Here is an 18,808-nt window from a genome sequence, read left to right as displayed (position 1 = left end):
CGTGGTCTGGTGGATCTATCATTTTAACAGCCCAGAAAACCCAACACAGCCAGTTGAATCCGGCCGTGATAAGCCTTCGACAATACATCAAACTTATAGAGTTGACAAGAACCCCCTTAGATCTTTGTATCAGTTGAGTACCGCTGAGTGATCTGTCCTTTTTGCAAACCTCACAGTGTAAGATTTTAAAGAGGAATAGTAGATGACAGCATAGTTAACACAAAACTATATTTCTGTATATTAATTAATTAATTAGATTTTATACCGCCCTGTCCCCAAGGGGCTCCGGGCAGTGTACAACATAAAATCGATACAATACTAAATAGAGAAGCAAACCATACAAGTACATAATAACAATTTACATAGGCTCCATCCATTTAAATAATCATTAAAACTTACTAAAATTCCATAGTAAGTTTAGGTAGCTAACAAAATTCCGTAGTTTAGGTAGCTAACATGGTTTAGGTAGCTAACAAAATTCTATAGTAAGTTTAGCTAGCTAACAAAGGAATATATGCAAAAGATGGTTATATCTGGGGTCCTATAGGAAGAGACTTGGACTTTATTCTATCTAGGAACTGAAATTTCTATTCATGAAATTTGAATATTGTTTGTTTTTAAGCATTACTTTATTTTCTGTAGGTGTCACTGAATTGTCTCCAGATGTAACCAGTCAGATGTGTTTGGAATAATCACAATCCCACTTTACTTGCAACTAAAGGTAGGCAAAAAAAAATCAGTATTTTTGTGTTTGGCTTTAAAAGACCCAAAAAAGTTCTAAAAAGCTAGGGGGAAAGCCAATACCGCCTATTGGCTTGATTTGGCTTTCCCAAAAAATTTCAAGTTTTTAAAGTTTAACCTGAAAATTCTCCAGCTGTAGAGCTGTGTGCATGAATTGGGGCAGCCAACCCCTGTAAACAATTCTCCCAACTGTCTCCCTGCCTCTAAAGTCGGCTTCAACTTCATAGGTGGGGTGGGAAAGCTGAATTGCAGGAACTGGCTGAGCTGACCCCTGCAAACAGTTCTCCTGGCTGTTCCACCAACTCAGAAACCCCCTTGGGTTTCCGAGGTGGCGGTGGGGCTGCCTATGGATATTGAGTTATTCAGCTGCCTGGTTTTTTTTCAGGCTAAAAAAAACCCTTGAACATACTTTATGGAAAAATTTTTTACCACCTTTGCCCATTTCATTCAAAATCTTGTGCCTCCTGTTAGGCACTACTGATGGTCAGGGGACTATTGGCAGGTGGTCCAGGAAGACCTCAGTAGGAATCACCCTCCCTCCATCTTCCATGAATGTAGCCCCATTTGGACAACATCATGTCATTAGCAGAAGATAGAAGGAAGGTGATTCCTGGTCTCTCCTGACTGCAGCCCCACCCCACCCCCATATTACACAGCATTCCCTTCTTGATGGTCTTCCAATTCTCAGCTATAGCATTTAGGAAGGAGGGGAAAACTGATTATTATTTTTTTCAATAAGCCTTTAGTGGCATACAGAACATACAATATAAATGCAGTTAAAATTACTAGATAAAACTTCACACTGGATCATAAGTTCAGCTCGCAAACCTCAGCCAGAAGCTTTGCCACTGCGAGACAACAGTCAAGGTCATTGCAGTTTAAGAGCATATTTACTTTGGCCATTTCCGCACGGCCATAAGGGCGCCTCCACGCCGGCAGGAATTCCGCCGGCGTGGAGGCGGAGGCCGTTCGCATGCAGGCATGCGGACGGCCTCTGGAGAGGCCGGCAGACGGCAGTATGGTCCGCAAGATGGAGACAGCCGCTTCTTCTTCCCATGATACCTCTAGAGCAGCCAGCTCTGCTGGCCTCTCAGCCCTGCTTCACTTGCCTCCGACCTCCAGGGGTCGGAGGACAGCGAGGGAGGGACTTAGGAGGCCAGCAGGACGGCGACACGAGAGGTACATGGGAAAGGGAAGGGGAAGACGCTTTCCCCTCAACTACAACCCTTTAAAGGGTTGTTGTTTAGGGCGGCCTGACGCCGCCCTGGGGGAGGGGGAGCGCAGTCAGGTCGGCGCCAAGCTGCGCTGCAGCAGCGCCGCCAGTGCTAACGGGCGTCGCTGGGCGGCGGCGCATCGCCTCTGTGGCCGCCGCTTTTGGCCCGAGTGAAAGGGCCTTTATCAAGCTCTGTCAGGGTTTTCATAGAGTCAATGATCTTGGTTTCTGGTAAAGTGGGCAGTGGAGGAGAATGTGTGCAATGGAATCCAACTGCCCTGGGCTGCAGGGGCAAAGCCTCTTATCGTTTGGTAGACCCTTGAGTCTTCCTCTATGGAGCCGTGGGATGGTATAACATTAAAACCTAGCTTCAGCATGTAGGCTCTCCTATAAGTAGGCGTAGGTTGGTAAGCGCTGCGATATAGTAGGGCTGGGTTTCCCTGCACAAATGGAACGCTTGCCACTGTTTCCATTGGCTGCAGCAGGATTTGTTGGCCAAGCTTCTGCAGTTAAGTTGATAATCCATTGCTAGTAGCAGCTTTGATGAGGGCAAATTGTCTCTAGTAACTGGTTAAGCATTGGTTCAGAGAGTCAACTATCATAGCTCAGTTCCGCAATCTTTGTTATAACTGTTGTGCACCATTTAGAGTGATGGAGTTTTCTCAAGGTGAGCTATAAGGCCAGTGAGTTGTCGGAGCTTTGATAGTGAATAATATGCAGCCAAAAAAAAATTTTATGATGTTTAATCCAGGTAGTGGCCTCTATAGAGTAATTGGCCAGATTCTGGTGAGACATAGGACTGCACATGGGACACCAGTTTGGCACGCCAAGTAATTTATGCAGAAATTTAGAATAGGAATGATCTTAATGGCACTGTTGCTGGGTGTTAGGCCAAATACTTCCATAAAAGCTAGTTGTGCTCTCGGGCTCTTCGCTTTGGAAAAAAAAAAAAAACTTTGCAGAGCTGGGGGGAATGATATTGGCTGCCCCTTAGAATGATAAAACCTCCTAGTGGCATTTGCATTTGACTGGGCCCCGGGAAGGCAATATATATTTTGATGAGTGGACCTCATGACAAAGTTATTGCTAAACCAGAGTCCTAGGATATTTGAAATTTTTTAACTTGCTCAATGTAGTGGCCCTTTATCTTCCAGACTTGTTTTTTGCTGCTTTTTCCAAAAACCAGGATCTTAGTTTTGTCATAATTCACCTGCAGATCATTTGTCTCACAAAAGTCAATGAATCCATGCAGGAGTCTTGTTAGACCCACACGAGAAAGGGATAATAGGGCTGCATCGTCCGCAGATAACAGGAGAGGGACATGCTTTGGGCCAATCTTAGGGCTGTGCCCATCCACTCGGGCCAGGGCTATGGGGAGGTCATGTAAGAAGATGTTAAATAATAAGGGGGCTAGTGGAAAACTGATTAACAATAATTCCTTAGAAGATGTGACACTAACTTTACTTTGAATCCAAGCCTCACAAAGATATTGGGGGAAGGTAGGAAAAGAAGGGTGACTTACACTCTAAACAACAATAGCAAAAATGATTAAGTTCTGCACAGTCTTCATAACAGAAAAAAAATGAAAATTACAAAGCACAGAGCACTCTTTCTACTTGCAAAACACAGCAATATTGTGCCTCATTACCAGGCATCTCTAAAGTATCATTAATCAAGTCAAGTTCTTTGGGTAATGAGCCAGAAAAGGAATATATACCAGGGATAGAAATCTGTTTAATATCCACCTCATCTGCCACACAATCAAACATGGGACTTGCTGCTCAACATCTATTTTATTTGATGAAAGCAAACTTCTGTCTTCAGTTGGGGATATCTCATCAGTTTCCTGCTGGATTACCAGTTTTTGTTAAATATAAATTATTGATGTATAAGTAATTAGTTTAAAAATAATTTTCATTTGTGGAATAATAGGAAGGAAATCTCACCCAGCTCAGTTTTGACATCTGTATTCACCAAAATGGATGGTGGAATTTGTAAAAGAAAGAGAAAGGTGACTTCTGCTGAGATATAAGGTTTATCCCTGATGCGCTTGCTTTCTATGTGCAGGGAAATTTGAAAGTTGGCAATACATTCCTATATCTGAGGTGGCAAAATCCTATGTGCAGCCTTTTGAGCATCTACATCAGCTGTCATATTTATACCTACAACAGTTACACAGAACTTTCTGTGAACAAAAAGGCACAAAAGCTGGATATTCTCCAGACAGACACAAAAAGATTGGGGTGAATTTAACTAAACTTAATTTAAGCATTTTAAAGTGAAGGTCAAACTTTGTCTCATTTCAGAATCTAAAATTTGCTCTGAAGTTATATGCATGCTTTGTATTTCAGAGGAGTTTCTCTCACAAAGCACACTATTTCAACCTTGCATGGTTTTAGGTACTTTGATGTTCCTCTGAAACGCTATGGCTGCTGGCAAGGAATTGTCAAGAGGCCATGGGAACAATGTAGATGCCAGATACCGTGGCTCTCTGTGTAACAATGAAAAGTATTAGCATGTATATAGCCTCCATACAAAAAGACGCACAGAATGCAACAAGACAAATTTACATTTTCCTTTATTCAAAAGGAACACCGAGAAACACTTCTGAGGTACACACAGATCATGCTGTCATGGGATGTGGTAAGTGCCATTTATATAATTTTTTTTAAAGGTAGAATATCTCAAAGTTTCAGAAAGCTTGTTCTAGGAACCCACTGCAGTTAAGTGAACTAAAAGTAAGTAGTTCAGGTCTCCTGAAATTTAACCAAGAGATGGCCACATTTACTGGACCCTTCACTGAAGTACCTCAAGAGTGTGCTGCTAAAAAAATCAGGAGTAGGCTGCCCTCATGTGGAAAAGCCATTGTTGGGCTTGCTACTCATTCTGCATAACTATTAACAGTTTACCAAGTTTGGAAGCCAAAATATGGACAAATGTAGAGAAATCAGAATCTGGTTTATGTGATCAGGAGGCTGTAGAATGGGGGGGGGGCGTGGTTAATATGAAATCTGAATTGCACAGATAAAGTGATTTGGAATGTCACTGCCCACTGAATAATTTGTAATGTGACATATTCAGAACCTTGGGGATATGATACAGACCGGTGTGCAGCTCTCGAAAATAGGGGCCAGGATTAATTTTGCTGTTCTCAGTAAAGGTTTAAATGACTGTACCTCATAATGCATTGCTAGAAAGATGTTTGTGCTAAAAGAATTATAGGCCGTTTCCGCACGGCCACCCTGGGAGTTGGGTCGGCGTACATGACGCCGACCCAACCCCCCCGAGACCGTTCGCACGAACGGTCCTGATTGCGGTGGGGAAGATGGTGCAGCCTCCACGCAGGCTGCGCTGTCCCCCAAACGCCTTAGCATGTCCTCAGGCGCGTCACACAGGCCAGCGGACACGCCCCCCTGCCCTGCGCGACAGTTCGGAAGTCGCAGTGCAGGGGGCGTGTCCCCTGGCCTGTGCGACGTGCCGGAGGCACGGTAAGGCGTTTGGGAAAGGGAGGGGGAATGGCACCTTCTAGCCGCTGTTGCCCAAAAACCTCGCTCGGGGATTGAGGTTGGGAAACAGCGGCTTCGCGCCGCTGGCGGGGAGCAAGGGTGGCGCGGCTGCTATGCAGCTGCGCCCCATAAGAACATAAGAACAAGCCAGCTGGATCAGACCAAAGTCCATCTAGTCCAGCTCTCTGCTACTCGCAGTGGCCCACCAGGTGCCTTTGGGAGCTCACATGTAGGATGTGAACTCAATGGCCTTCTGCGGCTGTTGCTCCCGATCACATGGTCTGTTAAGGCATTTGCAATCTCAGATCAAAGAGGATCAAGATTGGTAGCCATAAATTGACTTCTCCTCCATAAATCTGTCCAATCCCCTTTTAAAGCTATCCAGGTTAGTGGCCATCACCACCTCCTGTGGCAGCATATTCCAAACACCAATCACACGCCATGGAAGAAGTGTTTCCTTTTATTAGTCCCTAATTCTTTCCCCAGCATTTTCAATGAATGCCCCTGGTTCTAGTATTGTGAGAAAGAGAGAAAAATTTCTCTCTGTCGTAACATTTTCTACCCCATGCATAATTTTGTAGACTTCCAATCATATCCCCCCCTCAGCCCTCTCCAAACTAAAGAGTCTCCAAACGCTTCGCAGCCTTCTCCTCATAGGAAGGTGCTCCAGTCCCTCAATCATCCTTGTTGCCCTTCTCTCGCACTCTTCTTTTTCTATCTCCTCAATATCCTTTTTGAGATGCAAGCGTACTCAGAACTGGACACAGTACCTGGCGCGGCTCGCACCACTGCTCTTTATATAAGGGCATGACAATCTTTGCAGTTTTATTATCAATTCCTTTTCTAATGATCCCCCAGCATAGAGTTTGCCTTTTTTACAGCTGCCATGCATTGAGTTGACATTCCCATGGAACTATCAACTAAGACGCCTAAATCCCTTTCCTGGTCTGTGACTGGTAGCACTGACCCCTGTAGCGTGCATGTGAAGTTTTGGATTTTTGCCCCTATGTGCATCACTTCTTACATTTTGCTACATTGAACTGCATTTTGCCATTCTTATTCATTCTCACCTAATTTATCAAGGTCCGCTTGGAGCTCTTCACAATCCTTTGCGGTTCTCACCACACCACCATTTGTGTTCCCTCTCATATTCTTCATCAGTCAAACTGGACTTCCATTTCTAAAAAAGACATTTTCTTTTTTTCTCTGATAATTTCCTCAACCCTCTCTTGTTAACCATGGTGGCTTTCAACTGGGTGTTGCCTTTTCTAACCTGTGGAACACATTCCAGCTGAGCTTTTATTACTGTGTTTTTAAATAATCTCCAAGCATCCTGGACAGTTTTGACTTCCTTTGATTTTCCCTTTCAGCTTCCCATGCAAGACTAATCCCCCCTCATCTTTGAGAAATTTTCCTTTCTGGAAGGCAAATGTAACTCACATTAGTAGTTGCATAACTCTGTTCGTGATGCGTTGAGATACTGAATCTGACAGCATTGTGGTCGCTGTTCCCTATCGGGCTCTCAACAACACTGGACTTCCTGCAATTCAGGTCCTGGGTCCCACATAGAATTAGATCTTAGGATCACCTCTCCCCTGGTTGGTCTCCACAACCATCTGCTCTTAAGTTACAGCTCATTTAGCATATCCAGGAATGCTCTCTCTCCTTACTATGACCTTGAACATGCATTTTTCCAGTTTATTTGGGGATAGTTAAAATCAACCCATTACCACTACATATTTTGTTTTGTTGGCCTCTCTAATTTTTCTTTTTTTTCCATCTCAGAATCCTTCCTTTGTGCACTTCTTGGTCAGGGACGATAATATATTCCTAATATTAAACTGTCCTTCACACCTGGTATTGATATCCATTACAGTGATTCCTGTAGGGGAACCAGCTCCCCTTTCTTCATTGTCTATTTTATGTGATACTAACTATGCTCTCTTTGATGTAAAGGGCAACTCCACCCCCCAATGCTCTGTCCTATCCTTTTCCTATATAGAGCCTGTAGCCTAGTATAACAGCATCCCACTGGTTCTCTTCATTCCACCATGTCTCTGTAATGCCCACTATATCAAAGTCCTCCTTCAAAACTCTGTACTCTAGCCTTCCCCATTTTAGGCCTAATGCTTCTACCTTCATAGCATAGAGACACCTTTCGTATACCCTGTCTCTGTCCTTAACCTGGGATTTATGTGCTTTAACCCTCAAGTCTTTGTGTAGACACTCATCCCTTGTCACATGCACATTGCTATGTTCCTCGCTTGTATGTGGTTGATTTGTAGAAAAAAACCTCCCTCTCTGCATCCCCATGGACTCTGTATTCCTCGAACTGAAGTCACCTCAGCTCCTGGGTCGGGCTTCCCCAGTGGATCAGCTTGGGGTGCTGTTCTGCCACCTTTTAATGCGTTGAGTGCCAGCAGCCTTGGTTCCTCTTGGTTAAGATGAAGCCCGTCCCATTTGTACAGGCCTGCCTTGTCCCAAAAGGTTCCCCAGTTCCTGACAAATCTGAAACCCTCTGCCTTACACCACCTTCTCATCCACGCATTGAGACCCTGTATCTCCGCTTGCCTTAGCTCGGGCCTGGCGCCTGCGTGGAACGGGTAGCATTTCTGGAGAATGCCACCTTGGAGGCAGTCCTGGACTTCAACCTGTTTCCTAGCAGCCTAAATTTAGCTTCCAGAACCTCCCGGCTACATTTCCCAATGTCGTTGGTGCCAATGTGGACCACAACTGCTGACTCCACCCCAGCACTGTCTAAAAGGCCGTTTCCCCATGTGAACAGCTCCCTAGGGACAACGTTTTTGCTGTCCCTAGGGCGCTGTTATTGGCCCGTGCGGAAAGGGCCACAGTTTCATTCATTCATGATGTGATGAGCGAATGTAGAAGGTCAAGGAGTGTTTCTTGATTATTTATTTGTTTGTTTTATTCCTTTTTCATCCTGCCAATCCCCCAAAGGGCTCAAGGTGGTTTACAAATAATTAAAATATAATACAATAGTTTAAAAACAATACAAAAATATTGAAATATATAAATATTCAAACCAGTTTAAACAAGATGGCAAAAGATTTCAAAAGCATGAAGAAGTATGTGAGTCACACCCAGGTGGAGGCCTGAGGATGATTTTAAGAAGAGGGATGCTCAGCCAACCCGACAGAAAAGGCTCAGAAGAACAACTCCATCTTGCAGGTCCTGCAGAATTGAGATAAACTCCACAGGGCCCGGATGTCACTGGGGACAATACAATAACCTTTATTAGGCATATTAAAATAGGCTCCAGAGCGTTACAGACATTTCTGAAGTACAAATCAAAAGTACATTCAAAACACAGACAGATAAACTGTATCTAGCATTGGACATTACTTAGAAAGTTCTGTCACTTGTAAAATAAATTTTGCTACTTTTTCCAAGAGCACGGCCTCTGTATTATTTAACAAAAGCTCCACAACAGAGTTGTCAGAATCTCCTTCAGGTTTGTCTAAGACCAGCCCAGGAGAGAAATTCCAAATACCCACAGTCACTTCAATCCAGGCCTTAACGATGAAGTGGTCAGACCATGGCACTCTAACAACAGAGGATAGACCACATTTACACCCATCCCAAAGATCAGGTCCAGAGTGTGGTCACCTTGATGTGTGGGGTCTCTGGTGTTCATAAGGGAGAGGCCTAGAATCGCCATGGATGACACTAGATCCGCAGCAACTGAAGATGAGGCTGCCTCAGCATGAACATTGAAGTTCCCCAAAGCTATCATTTTGGAGTTCCTCAAGGCCCACTCCGAGATGACCTCCAGGAGCCATGGCAGGCTGGCCACTGGTGCGCTAGGCGACCGGTACACCAGCAGCACAGCCAGTTTCTCCAAAGAGTCCCAACAAAGGTCCAGACACTCCATCCAGTGATCAGTGGGTCAGGGATCGTCCGAAAGGAGATGGAATCCCGAACCAGCATAGCTACACCACCTTTTTTCATGGAAAGCAGACAGTATGGTTCTGCGTTCTCTGGCAAAAGTCACAGCAGTGTGTTTCCACTTTTTAAAAAAGTCCAGATTCACTAGGAGCATTAGAGAAGAATATTTAAGTGCTGCTTTTGTCAAAACTTTTATTCTCTGTACTGATGAACATGGCACTTTGATAAAAGTGCATTTATAATGGTCTGGATGGCTATCAGCATTTTTGTTTTTATAAAATTGACCCTGCCATTTTCCTTCCATTTTCTGCAGCATGAACAGGAAATACACATAGGCAAATTGCTTTTAGGGCATGTATATTTAATCTTTTTTATGTTTCCCCACATCCTCCGTTTTCAAAAGGATTTAATTTTTTCCCCTCTATATAAGTATATGGTAGAGGATAAAGAATTTATGATAAGAACTTTAAATCAAAAATGGGAGAAAGAAAATATTTTAGATGCAGAAAAAATAGAAAGAATCACGGAGAGTATGAAGAAGTTAAAGATTGAAAAATATGTGGAACTAGAAAGAAAGATTTTACTTAAATGATACAGAACCCCAATACAACTAGCCTATATGATTAAAGGATTAAGCCCAAAATGTTGGCACTGTCGAGAAAAAGGAGCATATTACACTCATATGTGGATAGAATGTAAAATGGTGAAAAAGTTTTGGGAAAATATATTGAAATATGTCAAACAGTTAGTAAAAGTAAAAATTGATATAAACAATGATTTATTAATTGTGGGGATAATGGACGATAAAAGAGTGAATAGAAGTTTGGAACCAATGTATAAAATAATGATTAGAGCAGCACACGCAGTGTTGGCGTTGGGCTGGAAAGATAATAAAAAATGGACAGTTTCAAAATGGATGGAATACATATGGGAACAAATACAGTTAGAGATCTTTGAGAGACTGACAAAAAATAAACTATGGGAAGAAAAGATGGAAGATATTATGAAATTATGGACAGTGTTTGAAACATGGATGGAAGAAGCCGGATTTAACAAAGAACTATGGAATAAGAGAATAAGAAGAATGAATCTCCTGCTGCTTGCATAAAATAACCAATAGAAAAGTGGGGGAGGGGAAATGGAAAAATGTATAGATGAAATGAAGATATTGATTGTAACAAATGTATGAATATTCTATACAATAAATTTTTTTTATAAAAAATAAAAATAAATAATTTTTTTCCCTCTGTGTCACATCACATTAGCGATGTAAAATTATGGCACAGTCACAAATCAGGTTGACTGCATTAGCTTTATCAATTTCATCTTGAATTAGCAATGTAACATTACGATACATGGTGTCTGCAGTTAGGAACAACTGAAATTGACAAGGGACTGCTGAAGTAACAATTGTGAGTTACTGAAAAATGTGGTTCTTTGTGGGGAATGAACGGATGGACTATGTGTTTCTGTTCCTTCAGGTAATGGTGCCTGTATTTTAACACTTGTAAATCAGGTAGGGGATCGTTCTGTGAATCAATCCTTAAAAAAAAACAGGCTGTAAACTAGATGTTCACAATCTTATGAATACACTAACACAATTGCAATTCCTGGGCAGCATGGTAGGATTGAAAATTTAGTCAGCAACTCTTAGGAGGATGCTTCTGTTCCCTCCCTTTTAAAAAAAGGCCCCAGACATACTTTATATTTTGTCATGAGAATGTTTGGGCAATCAAAATAGAAAAAAACAGGCCCAGCGATATACTAGGGTTGCCTGCCAGGTTGGAAAATTTCTGGAGATTTTGTGGTTGGAGCCTGAGGCAGGCAGAGTTTGGGCAGGGGAAGGACTGCAACAGGGTGTAAATGACATAGAGTTCACCTTCCAAAGCAGTCATTTTCTTCAAGTGAACTGATCTCTGTCCCCTGAAGATCAGTTGTAAAGGCAGAAGATCTCCAGTTACCACCTAAAGACTGGCAACCCTAAGATATAAAGGGTTCAAAATGTTGAAGCCAATGGAGGGGGGAGTCAAAACAGAACTGTGAGAAGAAATATAGGCCATACTAACTTTCTTATCAAACCTAAACTTATTTTACTGGTTTAACAGCATAAAATGTACCATTTCTAACTTAGAAATTAAAAATGATACTAACTGGAATATTTATGTCTTTCTTTTCTACCAAACAAAATTGCAAATGCACCCAGTCCATGAAAAAGCTTCAAACTGAAGCACTCTGTTACCTCAGCACATGTATTTTAAAGCGTGAGAGAGAGAAAAGTTGAAGTTAGAAAATAAATATAGTAAACAAATGGGTAATATGATTTAGACAGAAAACAGTCTTATACCACAATGCAAATACCAGCATAGTTAGATATCGTTAAACTTTGTAACGTCGAATATACTGAATTCTTTATTAATATATTCTCAAATCCATTACAGCATATTAACTGTTGCCAAAATATTTATATTTAACAATAAATTTCTGTCTGGACGTATGTTGCATATCTCTATGTAAGAAGTATAAAGCAATAATAACTATCAATATATCCAGTTCCCAGCAACGGCCAAACCTTTGTTATATCCAGACACTGATGCCATGAACAAAAAAGGCAGTAACTCCTACAAACCTAAAAAAATGCTTTGCAGGAAATTGTGAAAGCTCCCAAGATAATAGAAGCAGTGCCTGTAGGTTTAAGAAAGTTAGTGATCATTGTGGCAAGTATAACACTATTGTCGGCCTTCAAGCTTTGATTTCTATCAAGGGGAGAGAGACAGAACCCCTTCCAGTCTGTGTTGCCTTTGAAGGCGGACTCATCAGGGCCAGGCCTGGCAGCAACCCACCTGGCTATCTGATTTTGATGATTTACCCAAACCTGGCTGCTTGTTACCATTCAAGAATAGTCACCACATGAAAAAAACCCCACTCTGCCATGGAAACTCCCTTAGGAAACTTGGACCAGTTACACATTCTCAGCCTAACTTACCTCACAGAGTTGTTATAAGGACAAAATGCATAAGAGAAGAACTCAGGGCGTTTCCCCACTTACCTTTGCTGCCCTTTGCTGCGTGGGGTCATCAAAAGGCGCCGTTTGGAGTAGCGCCAGGGGTGCCGCGCGCTGAGGGGGCACGAGAGCGGCAGCGTCGGGGCGGCTGGGTTGTCGCCGCCCCTGTAGTGGGGAGTGCCGGGGGACCCCGCGCTACTTGAGGAGAGTAACACGGGGCTTAAGGTAAGTGGGGAAAGGGCACAAGTAAGCTGCTTCGAGTACCCATTGGGAGAAAGGCAGGATATATATGAAGTACATAATAAATATAGTCAAAGCGGGAGTAGATAACAGGTAATTTGGTTGATAAGCGGGAAGAAGAGAAAGAAGCAGGGAAAAATGAGGATATAGGGGGTTGTCAGAAGGCAGGAAATAGTGTGGAGAGTGGGATACAGGACTGAGTGCAAATCCTTGAATGTTCCCCACTGTGCAAGTACTGCACAGCTTAGCATAGTTTTCCAAGGGAGGAGATTGCAGGCAGAGCAGAGAAAGCAGAAGATGGGGACAGATAAAGGTGAGTAGGCTGTTGAGTAGGAAGGAGAGAAGAAAGCAAAAAAAAAATCAGGGAGAGGCTGTGGAGGCTTTCAGGGAAGGGAAAAAGGAAATAGTGTCTGTGTGTATGGGGGGGGGGGGAGTGAGGGGAAATGAGATGTGACCCACTTGTGACTACCTACTACAGAAAACAGTACAATCTAAAATTTCCATGCTATACATTTTGAGTGAGTCAAACCTTCTCTTAAGCATTTCTCTAATTCCAGAATAGTTTTCAGTGTTTTCCATAATTCCCCATGCTGTCTCTCCTCTCAGGCCCAAATGGTGTCCATTAAAATGATATTAGTATGTACTAGCAGCAAATTTTATACCTATTTCCTAGGCCAAGGATATTACTGAACTAAAAAACTGAATGGCAGGAGAAAAATTTGTGATATCCTGCCTCTGTAACACAGAAAGAGAGAAACCACATCTATAAAAACCAACCATGCACTTTTGTAGCAATCAGCATTAAAGAATATAAATGTCTGCTAATATTTCCATATTTATTTATATGCTGCACTTTCTGAGTCCTTATCAAGCCTATTGTCATAGCTTCTAGTAAAACATCTTACCTTTAGTTTCTCAGCACTCTGATCACGTTTTCCAACATGATTCCCCATGGTGCTTCTCAAGTTTCTTCAAACACTATAACAGTAAAAGAGCAAATATTAGATAAGTCACTATTCTGAAGTCTGACAGTCAAGAACAGATTTCTGAATTTGGTGTACACTAAAAAAAGAGACGAATGAAATTGTACAGCCTAAATAGAAGGATTTGTTAAATAGTATCTATACCATGTGTTTCTGAGGCAGAACTCTATCAGCCTGTAAAATAGCATGCAGAAATGGCATTCCCATAATGCTTATCTTGATTATTTTAAATTCAAGATTCTAATCCTAATGGATATTATGCTTGAAAATATCAGGCTTTCTCAGAACTATAACTGGTGCTGAGCATGACTTTAGGGAATGAGACCGTCAGATGGGATAGACAATATTGTGCATGGGTTTAAATACATTTTAGCATAAAATGTCTTTTGAGTTGACATTTCATGTCACATTTTAATACTTTCATTATATATATGCCTTAAAATCCTCTTTACTGCTTGGCAAGGTGAAATAGATAATCAAGCTATCCATCTGGTGAGATAACTCATCCAGGGGGTTATTTGAATTACACATTACCTAAAAAAAATTCTTATTCTTCAAACAAAACCTAGCAGTGGTGTAGTGGTTAAGAGCAGGTGCATTCTAATCTGGAAGAACCGGGTTTGATTCCCCGCTCTGCTGCCTGAGCTGTGGAGGCTTATTTTGGGAATTCAGATTTGCCTGTGAACTGCCACACACGCTAGCTGGGTGACCTTGGGCTAGTCACAGCTTTCCGGAGCTCTCTCAGCCCCACCCACCTCACAGGGTGTTTGTTGTGAGGGGGGAAGGGGGAGGAGATTGTAAGCCTCTTTGAGTTTCCTACAGGAGAGAAAAGGGGGATATAAATCAAAACTCTTCTTCTTTTATTATACAAAGTCCCAAAAAGTTGTATTTTTTTCTAATGTTGCCTTCCATTTGTTATTTTTAACTTTCAGTGGCATGTCTGCACACACTGTGATTAAATTGTAACTGCTACCTTGTCTCTACATCCTATATCTCACTGAGAAGGGGCCATGGGTCATGACAGAGCAGTTGACTTACATGCCAGAAGTCCCCCAGTTCTGTTTTCTTCTCTGAGGCCATGCAAAGCTGTTACTAAACAGAATTTAGATTGACAAATGGTCTGACTCAGCAAAAGGCAGTTTTATCTTGATGGCAGCTGCAAGTCAGATGGATTTATTAAAGGAAGTGAAACCTATGGTGACTCGTTAATGGTCCACATTTTAGGGTTGAGACAGTGATACAGTACAAAACTCTAGTCAGTGGGAGAGTACTGAATGTGATTTTTGTTGAGGCATTATTCAAATGCCTTCCTTTGGAATTGGCACTGCACACAATCTGGTTTCAGGAAAATGTCATCTAAAATGCCCCTTGCCCTAACTGGGATGGTCCAGGCTAGCCTGATCTGGTCAGATCTCAAAAGCTAAGCAGGGTTGGCCCTGGTTAGTACTGGGATGGGAGACAGCCTCTGAACATCTCTAGCCTTGAAAACGCTACTGGATCACCATAAGTTGGCTGCGACAGCACTACACACACACACACCCCTCGCTACTCAATATATTACTATGCTTTTTCAGAAACATATAGGCGAAAAGTACTAGGATACAATCCACTGGACACAATCAGGCCCTGTGAAGGACTGTGGGTTTATAGCGACTTACTTCTCAACCATTCCATAAGGTTTGCCTTACTGTTCTCATTTTTCACTAAGGAGGGAATGACAACGCCCAACTGTGAATCTTTGAGTTGAGGCTGGATTTGAACCAAGGTCTACTTCTGCTTGATGGACAGCATTTATTAGGGATGAGAAATCAAAGAGACCAAATGAAATGAAGAGAATAGTTATAGCTTCATCCATTTTAGTAACAAACGTTTGTTTCAAGGGGTGAATTAAAGTTCCGCAGTGAACAAACACAGGAGCTGTTTCCATCAATTTTGTCACACATTTAAAAATATATTTCTACAACCAAGATCTTTAAAGCACAACTAAAACTGTAATGTCTGAAAGAAACAATGCATTTGGGAACATATCGACTGGCTGTAGATCCTAATGCAATGAACAACTGGAAGTTTACCTACATTTGCTGCCACAAAACGCATAGCGTGCAGCTGAAAGCTTCAGCCCCCTCCCAAGAGACTAATTCAAAATCCGATTCCAAACAGCTATAGGATGTTCACTCTATCAAATGGAATTGTTTCAATTAATAATTAATTGTGCAAGCCATCAAAAGTGCAAATTATACAGATGCATTAGCGAGTTGTCAAATTCTATTCCTCCTCAAAAGCCAACTGCTAAATGGTAGTGCAACTGATTAATATAATTTACCCACTAATATACCCACTAATGAGCAATAATAATTTCTGGAAGTTGGCAGTCAGAAGGATCAATTAAGAACATTTATTGCGTACTCTCGTAATAGTATACAGGAATGTCATTCAGAAATCAATATCTTGGAAGAATTTAGCAGAACATGAAGAATCAAGCCAGGATTCTGGCTCAATGCTTCACAAAAGTGTTTGCAAGCTATGTTCTCCCACTTAAAATAAAATGCTGGAACATAATACAATCCAGGCAAGAATAGACCACTAAATGGAGCAGGGACTGAAAGTGAGTGAGAGGGAAAGAGAGAGATGACAGCAAGTGGTTTAGGCAGACAAAACTAGAACAGAATGCAAAACAATCCTAAAGTTTCAAAGCTAACTTTTTCCACAAATAGTTACTCGAATGGAGAAATCATGTTGCACCAGAAATACTTCTCCAGTTGGTGTGTGTGAGAGTGAAACCCTGTGGTTAGACATGCACTATGTCCCAAGAAAGCACTGGTTCAACTTGCACTTCATCATCTAGCCTCCAGCAAGATACCAGTCTCCATGTTATCCACATGGGAATATTACTGGTTTTTCTTAAAGCTTCTTATCTTAATGTTAACACTAAAGTTAAGCACTTTCAACATTGAAAGATTATAAAACATCACCAGCTAACTAAAACAATCTGGCTGTGCTGTCACTAGGAAGGGCATGGTCAGGTCTGGCCTTGCAGGGTCAAAGGGGTGGCAGGCAAAAGCATAGCCCGATAACAGTCCAATGGGTCAAGGCAGGCAGTAGGCAAAACGTGGTCAGATAGCAGTCCAATGGATCAAGGAGGGCGGCAGGCAAAGCATAGTCCTCAAGTTGTGGTACACGAGATAACAGTCCTCAGGTTGTGGTACAAGAGAACCAATAAACAGGCTTAGGATCAGCAATGAACCAGGCACACAATGGCGACAGTTAACACACTTGTTGCACCTAGGCAGAAGCTAGCTCACAGCAAGGCTTATATAGAAAGCCTTGTCCAAGGGTTGGGATTCTGCAAGGAGTTAATCCTCATCAGATGCAGACACTTCTATCTTCCCATATCTTGCTGCAATAAGAGCACTCCTACTTTGCTTCTGCAGCAACTGCCTCTGCTTCTGCCTCCTGTGCACAGCTGCCATTACTGGGTTCCCTAGGAGGATCTGCAAGCTCCTCAACCTGAACGTCAGGCAGGGAAGGGCTGGGAATTGGCTCTTCAGCCTGATCTTCCTCAGGAGCAGCCAACTCTGGCTGCACCGTGTTGTCGGATTCTGCAACAGAGTCCTCTGTATCCTGGTAAGTACCCAGGGGCTGGCTCATGACACTGGCTTCTCTTCACTTTGTATACCTGTTTCTCTAGATACAATTATTTGTCACATAGCTAACTGCAATTCTTAAATATAGAAACAGTGCTGTTAGTTTTGAAGATATTTTTTTTTCATCAAAGAAACCAGTATAAATGACATATCGCTTCCAACGTCATGGGCTGTCCAATCTAGAGCCCTGGGGCAGTCAGGGACAGCACTGCTGCAGTGGTGCGGGGTGGTAAAATACAAAAAACCCTCCCCACTGCTGAAAATGGGTTTATGCCACCAAAAAAGGGTGATGTAAATCCATGGCTTGGGCACTGGTATCTTGGGAGGCAAAACCAGGGTGGAAGCCAACTAGGGGTGGCTCCATTCCCAGCCATGCTTCCAGAACTGATATGCCAGTGGAGGCACAAGAGTGCTGATGTGGTGCTTTGATGTGGTCTGGCTATCATGGAGTGCCCCAGCGGCCACAAACAGTAGATTTACCCCTCTGCCAGAATAAGTGCCCTGGAGAGGTCAAATCTGTTGGGGTAGGGCCCTGCTGTCTCCACAACTCCATTCACACACACACACACACACACCTCCAATTAGGCGGCTAGAAACATTTAAACATCTGACATACCATATGACAACCTATTCTAAAGCTAATATCAAAGTCAACTACTATCCTAAACCTATTAATCTCTATGATAACTAATATCCAACTTGGAATCACACAGATTCTATCAACATGTTCTGATTAGTAACATAAACATAACATTATCTTAAGTCATATAGGGAATTTTAGTTTGGATGAGATGGTGTTTTGCTAAAACCAAATTCTATTATTTCATATGTGATGTGATTGGGGGAGATGAGTATTTCCAGATGTAAATCAAATTAAAATCCAAAAATACATGTGTAAAGTTAAACTTAGAACTTTCCCTTTTCAGCAAAAACTGAGTTGCAAGCAACAAACCAATTTACAATGCATAGTTGGCACACAAGTTGACATGTGCAGCATCCAGCACAAAGAGGGCCCAAAGGGGAGCCACAGGAAATAGGTTCTGGCTCTAAACTTCTTTTCATCAGCAAGCAGCTGAACAAGCAGCAGAAAGTATGAAGAGAGGAATTAAAGAAAATGTATTGTCGAAGGCTTTCACAGCCGGATTTAACAGGTTGTGGTGGGTTTTCCGGGCTGCGTGCACGTGGTCTGGTAGACTACCAGACCATGGCCACACAACCTGGAAAACCCACCACAACCAATTAAAGAAAAGTCAGAACTGAAAGAGGAAGGAGACATTCTGAGAGACTGGCTTGTGGCAACTGAAATAATTGCTGAAGAAGGTGATTCTAGCAAGGTTTAGGGGTGAGTCAAGCAACATGGAGAGCATTTTGTAAAGCTCAGCACAGCCCAGGTTTTATATCTGAACACATATTGGACAGTCAGGAACACAAAGACAGTTTTTATTTTTTAAATCTGCTCTCATTTTTCTCCACAGGTTCTCCTAACTCCCTATCTCATATTCAGAAACTGAGCCAAATTCACCTACAATTGCAAGCTATGTTGCCTTTGTTATCCTGCATTTGTGCCAGGCAAA

The 18,808-nt window shown here is 42.3% G+C and overlaps 1 protein-coding gene across 1 annotated transcript in view; it reads right to left on the bottom strand.

The window, feature by feature from the left end:
- Positions 1–18,808, bottom strand: part of LOC125439312 (myelin basic protein) — a 138,774-nt gene that overhangs the window by 103,207 nt on the left and 16,759 nt on the right. Inside the window, exon 2 of the mRNA XM_048508356.1 lies at positions 13,513–13,585. Coding sequence (XP_048364313.1) covers positions 13,513–13,560 — 48 coding nt within the window. The 5' untranslated portion in view covers positions 13,561–13,585. The remainder of the gene's footprint in view (positions 1–13,512; positions 13,586–18,808) is intronic.

This window comes from Sphaerodactylus townsendi, linkage group LG09, assembly GCF_021028975.2.
Source record: "Sphaerodactylus townsendi isolate TG3544 linkage group LG09, MPM_Stown_v2.3, whole genome shotgun sequence".
Classification (NCBI taxonomy): Eukaryota; Metazoa; Chordata; class Lepidosauria; order Squamata; family Sphaerodactylidae; genus Sphaerodactylus; species Sphaerodactylus townsendi.
Note: the sequence above shows the minus strand (reverse complement) of the source record. Positions and strands in the feature narration are given on the sequence as shown.